The sequence below is a fragment of the Eurosta solidaginis genome, chromosome 1 (genome assembly GCF_040869045.1).
Source record: "Eurosta solidaginis isolate ZX-2024a chromosome 1, ASM4086904v1, whole genome shotgun sequence".
Taxonomy (NCBI): domain Eukaryota; kingdom Metazoa; phylum Arthropoda; class Insecta; order Diptera; family Tephritidae; genus Eurosta; species Eurosta solidaginis.
Window position 1 is genome coordinate 368,613,095 of NC_090319.1, and position 19,876 is coordinate 368,632,970.

The following is a 19,876-nucleotide window of genomic DNA, read 5'->3' on the forward strand; positions in this document are numbered from 1 at the left end:
TTGATAACCAAAAAATCGTGTTTACTTTATTCGAATCGCAATAAGGTGGCATAATGTGGCACCCCATATGTAAACATGACGCAGCAAACAAATCACAGGCTAATGACATTTCAACTTTTGCAGTTTTGAGTATATTTACGTATACATTCCAAAATTGTGACTCCAAATGATTTAGGTAAGTTTTTGATGCATTTAATAATTTAGCTATTAACGCATGCGCTAGACTAAAACCGTCATTACATTCAAAACGTTATTTCATTCATATTTATATGCTTAATACATTTTCATTGCTTTCCATCCTTCTTCTTTTATTTGTGTATTTATTACGTATTTAATTTGTAGCACATAATTTGTTAGGAAAATTCGCTTTCATACGCAACGATGCTTGCAAAATCAGCACTCATTTTTGGTGCGCATGCGCAGCTACACTTACCAACGTTTACATTTCCACGTGTGTAGCAATGTATGTATGTATGTACCTACGCCTCCTACACATTAAACGACACATTTATATTTGCGTGCTGCACTTGTCCAACAACAACGTCACTAAATGTGACTCCCATATATGTACATATGTACCTAGTAAATGCGGAAATTTTTAAATTATTTCGCGCTTCTTTGATTTTGGTTGGTCTTGAAAAGACATAAAACCAGACATGCAGTGTCGTCAAAATTTAGTCATATTTCGTTGCTATACAAAGCGCTCACGTTAGTCGGTGTTTCAATTAGATTATTTTCACTCATTGTTATCTTAGTGACTCCTCTTCGATTGTTGCAATGACATTACATAACTGGCAAATTCTTGTGATTTTTGCATTTGTTGCGCTGCCACAAATTTTTGGTGCAATAATCGATCATGAAAAGTATCGTAATAGTACGAATCAACTTGTACAAGAACCAAAAGAACGACCAACAAGTTGGCTGCAAACCGCACAGGATGTTATGGCAAGCCCCGCAGGACATGTTGTCTCAAAAATGGCTAAGGAGTTGATCAATCGGTCAGTGGGAAATAGTCAAGTATGTGTAAAGTGATTAGTGAGAATGTGAACATTTGAACTTAGGAACAAACGAGACAGTTCAGAACAGGGATTCAAAAAGAAGTGCCCCTCTATAGTAGTCCAGAAACTCTCCGAATGCCTTCCTGGCTTGAGCATGTACCAAAATTAAACTTGCGTTCCAAGCTAGTGTTGATTACGTGATATAATTATAAATATGACAAAAAGGAATGCTGGCTTAAATTTTAAAACTGAGTCTTCAAAAAATTTTCTTCAATTTAAATTTTCATTTGTTAAGCATTTCTTGATCGTAAAAGTGGAAACTGTTAAAATTTAATTTGTGGTGGAATTTGGAAAGTTATTCTGATGATTCAACATTCCAAAATATGTACACACAAAGCTCTTCAAATATTTGGAAAATTTTCAATTCTTCTGTTTTATAAATAAAGTAATGTAAGGCACGATAGCTTGCGAAGAGATTTTAGGCCAAGCATCTCTTCCAATTTGCGTCGTCTTCCTTTTAATATTTGCTACAAATTGGCGGAAGAGTTTTCACTAAGAACTTTTCATGTACAAATAAACTCGGGAGTGCGTGAACACAGGATCTCGGGTGTGGTAAGCGGAGCACGCTACTGTCACACCACGGCGACCGCCAACTCTATTTTATAGCACTAACGTATGGCTTCTAGTCAAAGGAGCGCACAACAGTAGTAGATTGTTTGGCAAGGAGCGATTAAAATCCTTTAAAGCTTTCCTAACATAAGACACGGGCTATATGTGTGTTCGAGGTCACGTTATTGTTTTGTGAAACGATGAAATTGAAAAGAAATTTCATAAAACTAATGGCATTAAAAGTCACAATAAATTACATCCGAGCGTTGTGAGATATTTGAAGTTAGAGGTCAGAAATACAGATATTTTTGCAAATTATTCACAAGTTCAGCCTCCAGTATTTTTTCGTGGGTTCACTATTTCAGAGTTGCAGCGCTGAGAACGTAAATGTTAGTCCAAATACGAAATTGGAAAAAATTCACTTCAATAATATAATCTTGATCAATACAAAGTTTCCGCGACTACTCCCATTTTCAGCGCTGTAACTAAAAAATGGTTGAGTTCACGGAAAAATACTTCAGGTTGGTTTTGTAAAGAATTTTATGATGATCAACTTCGTACTGAACGCAAAACGGTTTCATCAATTTTCTTGTAGCCACATTGTTTGTTTCACTTTCTGGATAGAAGCAGAATTTAAACTCAGCGGTTTTTTATTTCTACTAAATATTTATCTAGAAGCCGCCTATAGAGAGCATTTGTGTACCCTTGAAAATGTAAATTCTAGTGATTTTATTGTAGAGCTAGCAAAGAGTTATGTAAGTTTACTCCCATCAATTACACAGTTTAAATATAATAAAAAAGTAGGTCGAGGGTTGCTACAACTTCAATGACAAAACGCCAACACTTTTGTTATTAAGTTATTTAACAACAACATAATTAAATATGACAATATTTGTAACATATGTAGGTAAGTATGTACACTAAGCTGGGTCGATTTTTTAACCTATATCGCGCCATCGATTTTTCGATAGGTTTTGGGCTCAGGGAAAAAAAGTTCCACTAAGCATACCCAAAAAAAAATTTTCGAGCCTGCAAAATTTTAGTTTTTTGACTTTTTTTTCTTTGATTTTTAAGGTTTCTTTCATTACCTACTTACTCTTTTGATTTTAAAATTTTCATGTAGGGTATACACCGTCAAAATTGTCCGCTAAAAACCTTGGCGATAACAGTTTTTTGAAAAGAAAAAATATTTTTTTGGGTTTTGAGGAGTGTTTTGGTGAGCAAATAAATTTTTCGCCATTTTCTTTTTAAGGGTTTCTTCAGAAACGTGCAACATTGTTGCCGATGAAAACGAATTTGTCTCATAGTTCCTATCCAACTTAAAATTATGCGATAAAAACGTTGGCATTAACAGTTTTTTTTTTTGTTGTGGGGACTTGTTTTGGTCGAAATCGATTTTTTTCATTTTCAAGGCTCCAAATCATTTTTTATGTATATGTTTCGGTTAGACCCACCAATAAGTATACCAAAATGATCAGAGGACGAGCTGAGTTTATTTAGCCATGTCCGTCTGTCCGTCTCTCCGTTTGTTTGAACGCAAACTAGTCCCTCAATTTTTGAGATATATTAATGAAATTTGGTAAGCAGGCATATTTTGATGGGGGATTTGACATTTGTCGGAATCGACCGGATCGGACCACTATAGCATGTACCTCCCATACAACCGATTGTGCAATAAGAAGGTTTTCGCCATTTCTGCCCCATATCTGCTTGAAATGAGGCAGAAATGGCGAAAACCTTCTTATTGAACAATCGGTTGTATGGGAGGTACATGCTATAGTGGTCCGATCCGGTCGATTCTGACAAATATCAAATCCCCCATCAAAATATGCCTGCTTACCAAATTTCATCAAGATATCTGAAAAATTGAGGGACTAGTTTGCGTTCAAACAAACGGACGGACAGACGGACATGGCTAAATAAACTCAGCTCGTCCCCTGATCATTTTGGTATACTTATTTGTGGGTCTAACGGAAACATATTGTAACGAATTTACTGTAACTCCGCTTATTTTCAACTTGCTTCTTACGTTCGTATCGCTAAATTGTCGAATAAATAAATCAAATATTTAATAATGCAAAACGGTCTTTATTAGACTACTTTGAATAACACTTATACTTCATACTGTTATCGTGTTTAAATTAAACTCCAGTCAGCCTACTCCGCTTTTGCCGCTTTTATACTCTTTGCTGCATCGTTGGGATATTCCAGATGTTTCTCCTTGTAGAATGTTCTACTTGTTTACCCTAGTAATTGAGCTACATATATGTATACCTATTTGTAGTTTATAGACTCTCGCATAGGCATATGCGTGTACATATGTGAGTAATACTTTGACTGCTGACTAACTATGTACATCTGTGTGTGAGTTATCTCTTCGCTGCCTTGTATGCATGTGGGTAAACGACGATTAATGTGTTTATTTGTATTTCCCCGCTGCGTATATGTAAATGTTGCTTGTCGTAATGTGTACATAATGGTTTATTCATTTACACACATACTGCTTAGAATCACCCTAGCGATGTGATGTGAGTATCACTTAGTGATTCTAATATTCGTGACACTGCCCTCCACCTAAGTCGGATCGTCCCGATCAGACAAATCTCCTGATCTAAACGCTGCTAGCCTCTCCAAATGAACCACTTTCATTTTGGTTCGTGGTTTGCTGATGGTTTGTATGCGGTAAACTACATCGTTGATTCGCTTTAAAATTTTGTATGCGCCTTCCCAATTACACTGCAATTTCGGGAACAAACCTTTCTTCCGTTGTGGGTTATATAACAGCACCAAATCGCCTTCCTGAAAACCTTCCGAATTAATTGCTTTATCGTATCTGGCTTTCATCTTGTCACTCATAATCTTTGTTCGTTGTCTTACAAGATCGTGTATTTCTCTCATCTTCTTGGCATTTCTCTCCGCATCGGCATTAATCCCAAACTCCAAATCGGCTGGCAGTCGAAGGTCATTGCCAAAAATTACTTTTGCGGGGGTTTGGTCCGTTGTCTCATGCACTGCCGATCGGTAAGCCATCAAAAATAATTGTATGTGCGTATCCCACTCTTTATGGTACTTGTCGACTACTTTCCTTAAGTGCTCTCCCAAGGTTCTATTGGACCGTTCCACCATACCATCGGACTGAGGTGCAATGCAGTTGTCCGTGTTTTTCGAATGCCCAGTATTTTACACATTTCTTGGAACACAGCTGATTCAAAATTCCTGCCTTGGTCAGAATGTAATTCCATTGGTACACCATACCATGCAACCCAATTATTTACAACCAAGACTGCAATTGTTTCCGCTTCTTGATTTGGGATTGGGTATACCTCTGGCCAATTGCTAAAATAATCCATAACCACCAATACGTATTTGTTTCCGCTGTTGCTAGTAGGAAATGCACCCGCGACATCTAAAGCAATCCTTTCAAACGGTGCACCTGAGTTATATTGCTTCATCTGGCCATGACTTCGTGTTCTGGGCCCTTTGGCTCTGCTGCAAACCTCGCAGTTGGCAATCCACTCAGTGACCGACTGACGGCAACCAACCCAATAGAATCTCTGTTTAATCTTCTCGAGCGTTTTCGTAATTCCCAGATGACCTCCACTTGGACCATTATGTAGCTCGTTGAGAACGTCAGGAATCCTTCTCCTGGGAACAACTATCAGTTTCTTCTTGCACTGGCCGTCCTCATTCTCCCATATTCGATACAGGCAACCGGATGTCAATTGTAAACTATTCCACTGAGCCCAATATGACTTTACAATAGGACTTTCTGCTGACATCTCCTCTTTATTCGGTCTCTCATTTCGTTCGAGCCCGTGCATAACATGGGTCAGATCTGAATCTTCTAGCTGGCACTTCCTTAGCTGTTCCATGTCCCAGTCATCCGAACACGTCATAGTCATAAGCCGAACATCTATAATGTCTTCCTTAGCCTCAGCTTTTGAACAGTGTTTACATTCCAAACTACATGGTCTTCGTGACATTGCATCAGCATTTCCATGGGTACTACATTTTCGATGCTCAATGGAAAAGTCATAGCTTTGTAGTCGCTCGATCCACCGTGCCAATTGACCTTCTGGGTTACGGAACTGCAGGAGCCATTTCAACGCTGCGTGATCTGTCCTGGCGCGGAATCGCTGTCCGTAGAGGTATTTATGAAAATGTTTAATGCACTCCAATGCTAATAGCTCTCTCCGTATAACGCAATAGTTCCTCTTTGGTTTTCCAATTGATCGGCTGTAATATGCAACTACCTTCTCCTGTCCATCGACCAGTTGTGATAAAACGCCTCCTATAGCATATCCACTCGCATCGGTATCTAGAATAAACGTTGATCCTGGAATCGGATATGCCAACATTGGGGCAGTGCACAACCGCTCTTTCAATGTTTGAAAAGCCACTTCTTGCTCCTTTTTCCACTGAAAAGCTTTATTTTTTCTTGTAAGCTGGTGAAGGCTGTGGGCTACGCTGAAAAAGTTTGGTACAAATCGGCGGTAATATGTGCACAGTCCAAGGAAACTTCTTAATTCATGCAAGTTCTGTGGTCTTGGCCAATCTTTTACAGCTTCTATTTTTTCATTCACTGTACAGATGGCCTCTGTCGTTACCTTGTGACCCAAATAATTTACTTCCTTTTTAAACAACGAACACTTTTTGGGACTTAGTTTCAGACCAGCGCCAGCTATTTTCTGGAAAACTTCCTCTAAGTTTTTAAGATGTTCATCAAAGTTCTTTCCCAATACGATGATGTCGTCCAGGTACACCAAGCATGTTTTCCAATGTAGTCCTTTCAATACCTGATCCATGAGTCTTTTGAAAGTAGCTGGTGCATTACAAAGTCCAAAAGGCATCACTGTAAATTGCCAAAGACCATCACCAACACTGAAGGCTATTTTCTCTTTGTCTTCCTCCTTCACATCCACTTGCCAGTAGCCGCATTTCAAGTCCAGTGTGGAAAACCATTTCGTACCAGATAGGGAGTCCAGAGTATCGTCAATTCTTGGCAATGGGTAGCTATCCTTTTTCGTAACGTCGTTCAACTTGCGGTAGTCCACGCAGAACCTCATTTTTCCATCATTCTTCTTCACAAGTACCACGGGTGAGCTCCATGGACTAGCTGATGGAGAGATGACGCCGCTGTCGCTCATTTCTTGCACGATTTGACTTATAACTTCCCGCTTCGCAAGTGGAACACTACGAGGAGCTTGGCGGATCGGCCTCGCATCTCCAGTGGCAATTTGATGTTTCACAACTTTGGTGCGGCCTGGTTTGGAGCCATCCTGGTCAAATATATTCGCGTAGTAAGTTAGGAGCAGTGGTTTTGCTTTACTCTGATAATCTTCCTCTAACCCTTCCGTCCATGCCATGATGTCATTTGAAAGATCGTTGTTGCTGGTTGGAACGTGCTCCTGGAGCTGCTCACAGTTAATAATTACATCAGCCTCTTAACATCTTCCCAATATAGCTCCTTTGGTAAGTTTGATTGGTGAATTGAACTCATTGAGTACTCTTATCGGAATACGTCCATCTTGTTTTGTCATAGCCAGGGTTTTTCCTACAAGAACATTCGGTGTTGATTCGTTTGCTGCTTCGACAACCAACAATTTGTTTGTCCCACAATCTACATCAACCTTTGCCCAGATGACTGCTTCTGATTTTGGTGGTATTTGCTGATTCTCTTCCACCATCACTCGTTTACTGCTGTAGCCTCTCTCGTAGCCGAAATTAAGTGGCACATCCATGTTCTTATATCGCATCATCTTGCTTTGCATATCAATCTTGATGCCTTGGTCGATTAAGAAGTCCACTCCGATTATGATTTCATCAACAATCTCCGCCACTATAAAATTGTATATTACCGTGACGTTCCCAATTGCGACTTCACATACTACTTCTCCTAGGATCGTGGTGTCTTCTCCAGTGGCTGTACGCAATCTTGCTCCATGCATCGGTCTTATCTTCTTGTTGACTAAATCCGCTCGAATAATGGAATGAGTTGCACAGTCAGTAAACGTTCCTTTCCATCCACATGTACTCATACAGTAAGATTGTTTGACCTTCTTCCGATGTGCGAGATAGAGATTATGGGGCATTCAATTGGGGGAGCCAGCTGTCGCCCCTTGCTGCTGACTCGCTTTAGTTTAACGATTGAGTGGACTTGGAGATTTGCTCATCTCCTTCAGCTCTGCGTTTACGGCCACCCACATTCTTGCAACTATTGTAATTGCTACTGTAATGACGTGCAATGTGACCTGGGTTACCGCACTTGAAACATTTCATAACTCCGGCATTTTTCTGTTGTGATCCCTTCAGAGCTTCCAAAATTGTATCTACCCACTCTGGCCTTTCTACTTCCACACGATGAGCTTTGTATGCTGGTTTACTCAATAGTGACGCCGTTTCCTGAGTCAATGCATGGGATACCGTTTGCTTTGGGTTCGCGTATGTGGCTCGCTTCGTTTCGACGTCCCGTATGCCATTTATAAAGCTCTGAAACTTCAGTCTTTCCCTGTATTCCACGGGTGCATCAGCATTTGCAAGATGAGCCAATCTTTCAATGCCCGAAGCAAACTCCTGCAAAGTCTCGTTAGCTTTTTGGTAGCGGTTTTGCAATTCTATTTGGTAGACCTGTTTCCTGTGTTCGCTTCCGCATCTTCGTTCTACAGCAGCCATCAGTGCTTCGTAACTGTCACGTTCGTACTCTGGGATGGTCTGTAGGATCTCAGCAGCTGGTCCTTTTAAATCCACGAACAATGCTGCAACTTTATATTCGGCATTCCAGTCGTTCGCTGCTGACGTCTTCTCAAATTGAAGCTTAAATACCTGGAAAGGAACAGAACCATCAAACATTGGTGATTTTACCTTAAGAGTAGACGCTGAAGTGATTGGACGGTTCAATTGTAACTCCTGAATCCGATCTTTCAAAGCATTCATCTCAGCCTCCATTTTATCTTGTCGTTCACTAAAACCCTCCAACTGCGATGATATGCGATCCTCTTGCGCTTTCAACTGCTGAGCCAACTGAGATATCATATATGTCTTCTGTTCTTCCAGTTGAGATGCCATATTTGTGGATATTTGTGATGAAATTTCTGTTATACGTGTTTCTTGTGCTTCAATCTTCGATGTAATCTGTGTCGACATTTCTGAAATACGCGTTTCTTGTGATTCCATTTGAGATGCCATATATGTCTTCTGTTTTGCCAGTTGAGATGACACTGTCGATGTTTGAGCAGATATTGCCGCCAAAATCATGTTCAAGTCTGTGCTCGTAACTGTCTGCGATGTTTCGGTTTTCTCCTCAATTTTTGTTGTTGTCTCGTCGCCATTAGGATGAAAGACATCATCGTCCACATTAATTCCCTCCGACTCCATTACCCCTCGTAGCCGTGCTTGAGGTTCGACCTTATTGCCGGTTGTATTCAATCCACGGTTCTCCAACTCCTTTTTCAGTTGATGGATCCTTAATTCACTTAACTTTGCCATGTCCAAGATGTATTCGCAACCTTCGGAATTTATTCATCAATTCCTCTTCTGACACCAATTATAACGAATTTACTGTAACTCCGCTTAATTTCAACTTGCTTCTTACGTTCGTATCGCTAAATTGTCGAATAAATAAATCAAATATTTAATAATGCAAAACGGTCTTTATTAGACTACTTTGAATAACACTTATACTTCATACTGTTATCGTGCTTAAATCAAACTCCAGTCAGCCTACTCCGCTTTTGCCACTTTTATACTCTTTGCTGCATCGTTGGGACATTTCAGATGTTTCTCCTTGTAGAATGTTCTACTTGTTTACCCTAGTAATTGAGCTACATATATGTATACCTATTTGTAGTTTATAGACTCTCGCATAGGCATATGCGTGTACATATGTGAGTAATACTTTGACTGCTGACTAACTATGTACATCTGTGTGTAAGTTATCTCTTCGCTGCCTTGTATGCATGTGGGTAAACGACGATTAATGTGTTTATTTGTATTTCCCCGCTGCGTGTATGTAAATGTTGCTTGTCGTAATGTGTACATAATGGTTTATTTATTTACGCACATACTGCTTAGAATCACCCTAGCGATGTGATGTATCACTTAGTGATTCTAATATTCGTGACAATATGCATAAAAAATGATTTGGAGCCTTGAAAATGAAAAAAATCGATTTCGACCAAAACAAGTCCCAAAAACCAAAAAAATTTTTTTTTTTTAAACTGTTAATACCAACGTTTTTATCGCATAATTTTAAGTGGGATAAGAACTATGAGACAAATCGTTTTCATCGGCAACACTTTTGCACGTTTCTGAAGAAACCCTTACAAAAAATGGCGAAAAATAAATTTTTTTACCAAAACACTCCTCAAAACCCAAAAAATATATATATATATTTTTTTTTTCAAAAAACTGCTATCGGCAAAGTTTTTAGCGGACAATTTTGAGTCGGACAGGGTATACATGAAAACTTTAAAATCAAATGAAAATTTTTTAAGTAGGTCATGAAGAAAACCTTAAAAATCAAAGAAAAAAAGTCAGAAAACTCAAATTTTGCAGGCCCGAAAATTATTTTTTTGGGTATGCTTAGTGGAACTTTTTTTCCTGAGCCCAAAACTTATCCAAAAATCGATGGAACGATATGGATTAACTTTCGTCCATGCAAATCAACCCAGCTTAATGTACACTAATTGGGCGTTCATTAAACTTTAGCCCACTTAGCGTGGCGTTTTTCGAAAATTATATCAAGGTCTAATAAGTGTTACTCAAGTAACGTAAACCCTTAAAACATTACTCATTGTGAACAATGCGAATAGATAAATTAACTAGATGAAAATAAATGATAAGTCTTGCAAACATAGGGTTTCTTTAAATTTTAAACTGCTTTTTTGCATATCTTTACTATTTAAATACATATAGTGATAATTACCATTTTTATTTTGCTGATTTTCTTTTAGGTACTCAGTTTAAATATTAACAATCTAATTATAATAGTTTTACTAAAAGTGTTAATATTTGCGGCTGCTTTACTGGGCGCTGGACATTGGACTGGATACGGGCACGGCTATGGATATGGAAGGAGTTCGGATGGTAAGAAAAAAGGGTCATAAAAAAAGTTTCGAAAGTCCGTTTCAAAATTTTCATTGCATTTTCGTTATTTATAAACAGAAGAAGTTTTAATAGTTTAGTTAAAAAGATATTTCTAGGCCTATAACTCGCTTAACTGGCCAAAATTGTGGGAAATTGCCCTTTTTGAGAGATATTTTACTACAAAATTTGGTAAAAGCGAATAAAGGGGGTTTCTTGTATCAAAACAAGCTGTGTATGAAAAGCTGAACATAATATAACTAAAAATATTTAGCGCCCTTACTTAACAGTATGTACTATATAATTATTCGTTAATTTCCATTCGTATTGTACCCTTACGTAATTTCACTTGATAATACATTTGCGTTTCTGGCAACTCAGGAAACAATTTTAACTATTCTTTTGCTTAGCCAAACACGCAATAAAACCAGACAGATGAAGTCAGTAGTGCAACAACAAAAATTTGACGGCCCTCATAATCCGGTCATAAAATTTAAAGTTAGTAGGAAGGAACCAATTTTGGCACTATTTTGCTACTTTTTTACTACCTTAGTAATTTACTGTGCGGAGAAAAGCCAAACGCGATGTTAGAAATGGGGACATGAAAGAAAAGGGAAGAAGAAACATAGGAAAGGGGAAGAAAAAGTAAAGGAAGAATATGGGTAATGGTTTGAGACAAAGTAGTAAAAGAAGATTAACAGGACGATTAAAAATAAGGATAAAATCAAGAGTGATAGTGGAAAGACGGGAAGGTTTACGAGATATCAAAAGGGATAGGGAAATTGAATAAGCCGAAAAATGAGCTAGACAATGCAGACGGGAAAGATAATAACAGCGGACGAAGGTTTGACAGGGGAGTAGTATTTGGATAGTTAGATAATGTCGGAACAATGTTTGTCGATAGTTGATCATACGGATGGGAGTATTTCATGTTTGTCTAAACGTTTTTAAGATGAGACAGAGATGTTTAAAATAAAGTTTTGCTCAGCCAAAGTTAGATAAATCTATAAGCTCTGATTTGTGGAAGCATTGTTGCTGTAAAACCTGTTCGGCTATCAGCCACCTCTTTCGGCTCAATGAACCTATCTCAACGCTTGGTTTACATAGATAAATGTGTGGCCATGGCACCGTATACCGTTAATTACGAGTTTTCGTATTACAAACCTCCCAACCTAATCATATTGTTCCAGATCGCAAAAATTTCATTGACGTCAACAGTATATTTCCATATTGCGTAGCCGTGAACTATGGGATACTCTGAAGACTCAACCATGCAGTGCTGTTGGCTAAAACTTTTCCATTTCCTCTCAGGAAAAGGAAATGAGCCCTCCCATAAAAGGAAGTCTGCACATTATTTCAAAAAAACATTAATAATACTGAAAAAATCAATGCTGTAGATAGGTCAAGAAGCAACACTCAAATTTATTAGGGCGAGTATTTTCAAATACGACTCCATTTTGTAGTATTGACTGTCTGGTTTATTGCGCCATGGCTTAGCCTGTCATTCATTTCATATCATTTATTTAGTATCCCGAAATTTTTGCAACTTTCTTGCGGGTATCAGCGTTACAGCTTGTGTAATAAAAAAATAAGAACTTATTCAAAACATTCCTATATGCTAAGAAAAAGCGTTTTCAAAGAAGATGTCAGGAGGAAGAAGACTCCAGAGGCTGGTTGGAATCTGTGCCGGACGATCTGTTGAAAGCATTTCATAAGGCGTCCAAGAAATCGTTTCAATTCTTACACCAACACATTTCATAGCTCGGATTTCCGTATTTATATAAAAAAAAAACTGTTCTCACCTCCCTTGATATTTACACCACGTTTACACATGCCTTAATCTATAATAAACCGCCAATAGATAGTCTACGCGTTTACATATGTTCCATCCCTCGGAGCTAGACTATTTTCTGTCGAATTTTCACATTTCTCTTTTATTTTGTGCTTCCGATTAGAGATTACACTCTAGAGGTGGAACTTTTTATATGGAAAACAATGTTCATCTCTAAATTTGTTTCCATAATTACCGATTATCGAAAGGAAAAATTTATATGGGAAAACTAGTTATATAATTAACGATTAGGGGCTAAGTACAAAAATGAAGATAATCTAGTTAAATTTAAACTAGGCCTAAGATAATTATAATGACATAAACGTTTGCTTTAAGTATTTCAAGTAGCGAAGCACAAAAGTATATCAACTTGTTTATGGCCATCGGCATATACAAAAATATTTATTTTACAGGTTCCGCCTTAGCCGTGAATGAAGGTGAGGACTATCTCATCACTGGTTTCTTAGCAGCACAAGGCATTGGACATGATGATTGTCTTTATGCATCAGCTTGTGCTAGTCCGAAGATTGCCTACGAATATGCCAAGGCTGCCAAGGCGTTAAAGCAGGGCATCGAACAGTATGAAGGGTGAGTAATAATTGAGAAATGTGCATTTTATTGTTGCAAGTTTTTAATTACAAAAATTTGCATATTTTTCGACTTACAGTAGCTCTTTCAACAACACCCGTTATGATGACTTAATTGGCATACTCGAAAAAGCGGCTTATGATGGATATAATGGCGGAGCTTGCAATAGAAGTGACAAATGCGATAATCTTTTATAATAAAAAAAAATTTAGTTGCAATGAGGGTTGTGCTGTTATTAATAAATTCTTATAACGTCCATTATTGCTTGGTAACAAATTCTATAGGCATGAAAATCATGTAGCAAAAACAAAATTTTTTTGATTTTTTAAGTAAGTTTCAATTATTTTATTATATTTATGTGGTCGAAATAGTAAATTAGAAAATGGGTAAATTTTGTGTATTTATTTTGTTAATTTCACTATAATTTATGCTAACATTATTAAAAAAAAAAATTTCTCGTGTGGTTATTTATCTATTTACAGTCTTAACAAGTTTCTTTGCTTTGATTTTACAATAAAAATAGTGTTACATACATTTATTCATTTGTATTGGCAAAATAAGAAGTATTTTTACGCTTTTATTGCGTCAAATAAAAAGTATGATTAAAAAATGTTTATGAAAAAAGTTATCAAACATACACCTGGGAACATAAAAAAGTAGGAAAAAAATAATTTACCGACATATATTTACAAGATCGCGAGTCTGAATCGAGCTCAAGGCCTAACAATAATTATTTTATCATTATTATTGTTATGATATATGTTTTGCTAATTGAAACAACAAAAATTGTTAATACATTCCATAAGTATGACACTATGGTATCATTGCCATGAAACAAGTCCAATTTTCACATCCATTCTGCAACAGATTTCGCAGTGTTGTGAATATCAATTGGCAAGAACCAGAATTGAAGTAGGAATAATGAAGACAAACAAAAAACCGCTGTGATGGCTGAATGGTTATAGCAGCGGCGCCTAAACGTTGCCGATGAAGGAATTTAGCAGTTCCCGAATTGGATCTATACAACGAGCTTTGACAGTTGTCTAAGAAAAAAAAATTTTTTTTCTTTCTTCTATTCTAATTTAAAATTTTTTCAATTAAGAAAAAATATATTATAACAATAATAATGATAAAATAATTATTGTTAGGCCTTGAGCTCGATTCAAACTCGCGATCTTACAAATCAGTAGGCCGATATAACAACAAAAATGGTTGACATATATTTACTTTATTTATTTATTATTTTCTTTAATGTTGAAAAAGACTTGAATGAATAGTGTATTGGAAGTTATTTAATTATTTCAAAACCAATTTTAAAAAATTCGAAAATTAAGGTTCTATAACAAAAAAATGTGTACTACTTTTCATAATCTTTTCAAAAAAATTAAATAAATATTGGCGAAATTTTTAAAAATAATTAAAAAAAAAACAACTAGTTGTGTAACGAAAACTGAGTGAACATATTCAAACACATTTTAAAAAAAGTTTTAAAAACTCAAGAAATTTTTTAAATCTTTTTCGGTAATTTTAGAAAAACGCTGCTGAATTGCATAGCGAAAATTTTGTGAACTAATTCATAGATCAAAAAATTCGAAAATATTTTCATTGATTTCGAAAAAACTTTTAATAAATTTTCTAAAAAATGTTTGGAAATTGGAAAAATTTCTAAAAAAAAAAACTTCAACAAATTGCATGACAAAAATTCTGTGAACTAGTTCAAAATTCAAAAATTTCAGAAATTTTTAAAAAACTTTTTACATAATTTAAAAATAATAGAAATTGTTTAGAAACCTTCGACAAGTTTTTGAAAAAAAAAAATTGGAAATTGATAAAATTTTAAACAATCTGCGACTCAAATGCTGAAATGAAAAAAAAAACCTATAAAAATGTAAACTGATTAATTCAAGAAATATTTGAAAATTTTTTGGGGAATTTTAAAAAAACTTTAAATTTTAACCAATTTAAGAAACATTTTGGAAAATTTAACGTTTGATAAATTGCATAACGGAAACTCTGTTTTAGCTTAAAAAAATTATTTAAACACTTTCGGAAAATTCTCAAATCCAAAAATTTTTAGAAATAGTTTTCCATGATTTATTTTCTTTTTTGGCAGTTAGTATATACTATTGCTGAGTCTTGCAAGTGCAACTTAAGATTCCCGATGATGACTTCAGACTGAAGTCGAAATATTGATATTAAATTAAGTAAAAACAAAATAAGTGTTTTATTTAAGCCAGTCTTGAGCTCAACAATTGAAATAGTTTTCTATAAAAAAAAAAATAAATATATAGCGACGAATTTGTTAACCACTTTCAGAAAAGATTTAAACAACTATGCAAAAACTCGAAAATTAAAAAGTTTTTAGAAACTTTTTCTATAGCTAAAAAAAACGTATAAAGAAATGTAGGATTTTGTGAGCTCGAGGCCTTGCTTTGAATAAAAAGAAAACCAAAAAAAATTAAGAAATTTTAAAAATCTTTTCGATCATTTAAAACGATGCCAATTAATTTTTAAAACATTTAGGAAAAATTTAAAAAATAATTTTCAAAAAAACTCGGAAATTCAAGAAAAAAATTAACATCTTGTTCGGAAATTAAAGTGTTGTAGTTTGGATACTGAAAATTCCAAAATGTTTACTAAGATTATTTTTCAGTATGCGGTTTCGTACTCAATCAAAAAATATTTTTTAGAAACTAAGGTGAATATATTTTTTGTATTGCGAAAAACATTCAATGGAAATTTCGAAGGACTTAATATTCATCCTATTTTAGACACCATATAATTGTGAGCTCAAATTGTATACTTTAAAGTTTCTGAAGATATTAAAAATGTTTTCTATTTTCTATATTTCCCAAATATTTCTTATAAAATTTTGTTGTTGTTGTTGTACAATAGATTCAATTTTTTTTTTTTCAAAATTATCGTAATTAAATAAATGAAGAAGAAAAAAAAAATGTTTGAAATATTTTTGCTATTTTTGTGCTCACAGGTGTATCTATGTTCATATTCATAGGCAAGTGATTACTAAATTTTTGTTGTAAATTTTCAAATTTTTTTTGCCAAAGTTTTAGCGCGTTAACTTCATGCAATATGCTGAGCTAAATGTTTGTTCTGCACACACACGCACACATAAAAATTAATTATTGCACATAAGTATGTTCATCTATCTGCAATCACATCTCCATTTTTATTTAGCTCTATTGTCCTTCTGACGAAGCTGTGACCGCCTTCACATATTCCGGATAGTGCAGGTAGCCATCCTTATTATCGTCTGCGATTTGCAAAAACTCATCAATAACCTCTGGAATATGTAAAACCTGCTCTAATGTTATAAATTCATTGTTAATTGTTTTTGTTATTTTATATTTACCAATGATATGATTCAATTCTTCGCTGGCATTGCTTTGTAAATTATTGCGATCCACCGTCTTGAAATGTTCATCCTGATGTATGGCCGCTTGCAGCATTTCGAGTCCATCTAAGGCATTGTTATTGTCGCTATCGTGTATCTGTGTGGGGGAAATAGAGAGGATGAGAAATATTTTTCGATGTTTAAGTGAGTGGCCTTGAACTTAAATATGACAAACATGCATGAATCGAAACAAAACAAAACAACTAATTTTTACTGTTTAATACTATCCATGGTGCAAACCTCAGTACATGAATTGTATGTACAATCGTAAATTTCGGAAACGTTTCGTTGCGTTTTGTACTGCGGTTGTAAAGGCGGCCAGTGTAAGAGCATATCACAAGCTTTTAGAACTTTTTCGGGTTATTTGCATGGCAGTTTCTAGAAACTGAAGAGACTTCAACTTCACAAGTTTGTGGCTTTCCTCCAAAGGTTGTAGGCTAATGGCGTAGGTACTACTTCGGAATCATTATCGATATCTGCAGGATCATCTTGAGTTTACTGCGGAACATAATTTTCGGGGATCCAACATAATTACTTCCTAGCGTTCCTCAACAAACTACTTGTTTCTCTGATGAACTAAAGCGAAAGATTTTCCCAACACGTACGTACGACTCATCTCGCCTGTTTGTATGCGCATCAATGAAGCATTGGTGCAGTAGCGCAATGACCTGTGTTGACACCCGTACATAATCTCACTGCAGACATGTTTAGCCTCAGAAGGAAACTAGTTCATTTCCTTGAGATTTCCCCATGATTCCGTTGGGTCCACAGTAAGTTCGTTGCCCTCATTTCATGTTGCTCTTTTTTATCAGGAAATAGCCCAGCGACGGTTGTACGGAGCTGAACGTCGCACTTACGTCGATTTCGCAACCTTTCCTGGCCTTCTTGAAAAGTCATGTCATACAGTATCACTGTGACCAGAGACCCATCAAAAGGAGATACTGGATTGTCTTATGGAAACCAACGAAGCTCCATACCTTTGCAAGATATTCCACCATTTTCAAGCTGGATTTTATTGCCTTCAAGCTGGTCTGGCTGTCTGCACAGATCGTTTGCTGTCGCAGGCCATACTGTCGTGGAAAATTAAGGCTGCTCCCTCTATAGCACAGACCTCCACCTGGAAGACACTGCGAAAGTCATCAAGTCGATACGACGAATATACATGCCAAAGCATTTGGGTACAGTCCCATTTCCAATTTCGAGCCCTTTTGTGTGGACTGTAACGCCCCCATCACTGTCTTCGCATTTCTTCCTCGAAGGATATCTTACATTCTGCACCTGAAAGTCAACAAACGCCGTGATATAGTGGATTTTATATAGTCTCGTGCCCGTGTTCAGCTGATTTCCACATGTTGGATTCTCTTAGTCGGATTGATATCGGTAACAAGCGATATCAATAAGTTTTCGATTTGTGATCGGCTGGTGGTCGTAGTTTTTTCGTTTTGTAATCGATAAAAGCACTATTATGGGTTTGTTATAGAGAAAAATTACCGACAACGACCCTTTCATCGACGATGAATCAGCTTTTTTGGTTTGTTATCGATGCGTTTTCGGTTTTTCATTGGTAAGGAATATTAGCAATGGAATATCGTTTTTTGTGTGGTTTGTGTCGATTTGTTATTGGTTTGTTACAAGTTTGTTATAGACGGCCTATCGGTTAGTTATCGATTTTTAGCGATGGGTTAGAGATTAATTATCGTTTTGTCTTCAACGAGATATCGATCATCCGTCAGATTGTTATTGATAATAGCCCTTACAACGAGTCATCAATTTAGCAACGATAATGAACCCATAACTCGTCGCTAACAAATCAATAATATTTTAATATAACGCTTTTTCGTGGTTTTGAAGCTTATAATATTTCAAACGGATCCTCTTCGAAAAAAAAACCAAATTCATCGGTCGCCATCTTTCGTACACTTTCTTAAGGTTTCTCATTCGTTTAAGGTTTCTATTTTGCCAATTACCGCTGGACAAACTTTTTTCGTTTAGTATGAATGTGAAGATAACCTCGTTTTAGGAAATATCGGTCTGAGATCGTTCAGAAAACCTTTGTAAAAAACAGAGATCTAAGAAATCTACAACAACTCTAGTCTATTACAACAAAATCCGTTGTAGCTTTTTGTAGATTTAGACGAGCTCTATGGCTTAAAATCGAATTCTAAATTGCTACTTAGGCGACCCGGGCACCAGCCATTAAACCTAGGCACCTGCCTACGAAGTGAGTGCCAATATTTAGCGGAAATTTTTCTGATGCGACTTATCCTTTGCTGGTTTTCAAATCAGAACTAGTTTATTGTGAAAAGAACACTATACCGATTTTGAAAGTATTGGTATACCCCCTACAAAATATACTCACCTTAAAATAGTAAAAATTTTTCTCTTCATCGGTCATGCCACTCAAATTTAAATCAAGGCCTATATCTTTCAAATCTTCATCGATGTTACTGAAAATTGAATCAAATTTAATACCAGATTTTTTTTTTTAACAGCAAATAAGGCATTATTTATAAAAACTCACTGCTCTTCATGTGTCAAATGTTGATCAACTTTACGTGTTTTTGATTGTTCACTGCGAGGATGATGTGGTCCACGCTTTATGCTCGAGCAGGGATCCATAGTTTGACTAAATGTAGCAACACATATTATAAAATTTACAAAATTTAACATTCTACACATTATTGCAAATATTCCAAGTGTTTTCGTTAACTTTCGTTGAATTAGAAAAAGTTTACTAAATTTTTATTGCAGTTAACTTTCGATGAGGAAGAAATTTTTCATTTATTTTCACTATACCTACAACTGCCTGCAAGATATGAAAGTGAAAATTTTGAAGGCGTGTTTGCATATATCAAAAATCAATAAAACATTGAGAAAGTGCTAATAGGCGGCCAGTGCGCATGTCAAGCTAATGGTTTTGACAGTTGCATACAGTTGCTAACTGTCAGCTTTGGTGGTGGTAAGCGTGACAGTGCATTGAACAGATGTTGCACGGTTAAAATAGTAAAATAAATGTTGCTCTGATGCTCAGTAGAAAGCTGCTATAGCTTGCAACTGGGTATATAATATCAGAATAGGCCCGTCAATATCAATTTTTAATGGTTACTGGACTAGACCAATTTTTTGAAGAGATTGAGCCGAAAGCAAAAAAGTAACTCCTTCGTTTTTCGGATTGGACCCTGTGGGCCAATTATAACCAGAACAAAAACAATGATTTTACCGTATAGTGTTATCGATACAACTTGTTATCGATTTTGAAATATTGAATTGTGGTTGACATAGAAATATTGTGAAATATTTAAATGTGTTGACTTTTGAAAACAAAACTTTTTCACTTCATAATTTTTTCTTTTGTAA

The 19,876-nt window shown here is 36.0% G+C and overlaps 2 protein-coding genes across 3 annotated transcripts; one reads left to right on the forward strand and one right to left on the reverse strand.

Annotated features, from left to right (window-relative positions):
* The first annotated feature begins 777 nt into the window (after window positions 1-777).
* Window positions 778-13,304, forward strand: LOC137244988 (uncharacterized). Its single transcript, XM_067774900.1, has 4 exons — window positions 778-1,017; window positions 10,559-10,691; window positions 12,933-13,107; window positions 13,187-13,304. Exons 1-4 carry the CDS (start codon window positions 778-780, stop codon window positions 13,302-13,304), a joined length of 666 nt encoding a protein of 221 aa, XP_067631001.1.
* Window positions 13,305-13,559: 255 nt separating this feature from the next.
* Window positions 13,560-19,346, reverse strand: LOC137244989 (lymphotoxin beta receptor inhibitor). Of its 2 annotated transcripts, none has more exons than XM_067774916.1 (4): window positions 19,041-19,346; window positions 18,879-18,966; window positions 16,478-16,616; window positions 13,560-16,408 (listed from the first exon to the last, which is right to left on the reverse strand). In XM_067774916.1, the coding sequence occupies exons 1-4, from the start codon at window positions 19,196-19,198 to the stop codon at window positions 16,305-16,307; spliced, it is 489 nt and encodes a 162-aa protein (XP_067631017.1). In that variant the 5' UTR covers window positions 19,199-19,346; the 3' UTR covers window positions 13,560-16,304. The 2 variants fall into 2 exon arrangements, with proteins under 2 accessions (XP_067631017.1, XP_067631025.1); XM_067774924.1 differs by having other exon boundaries at window positions 13,560-16,424.
* Between the last annotated feature and the right edge of the window lie 530 nt (window positions 19,347-19,876).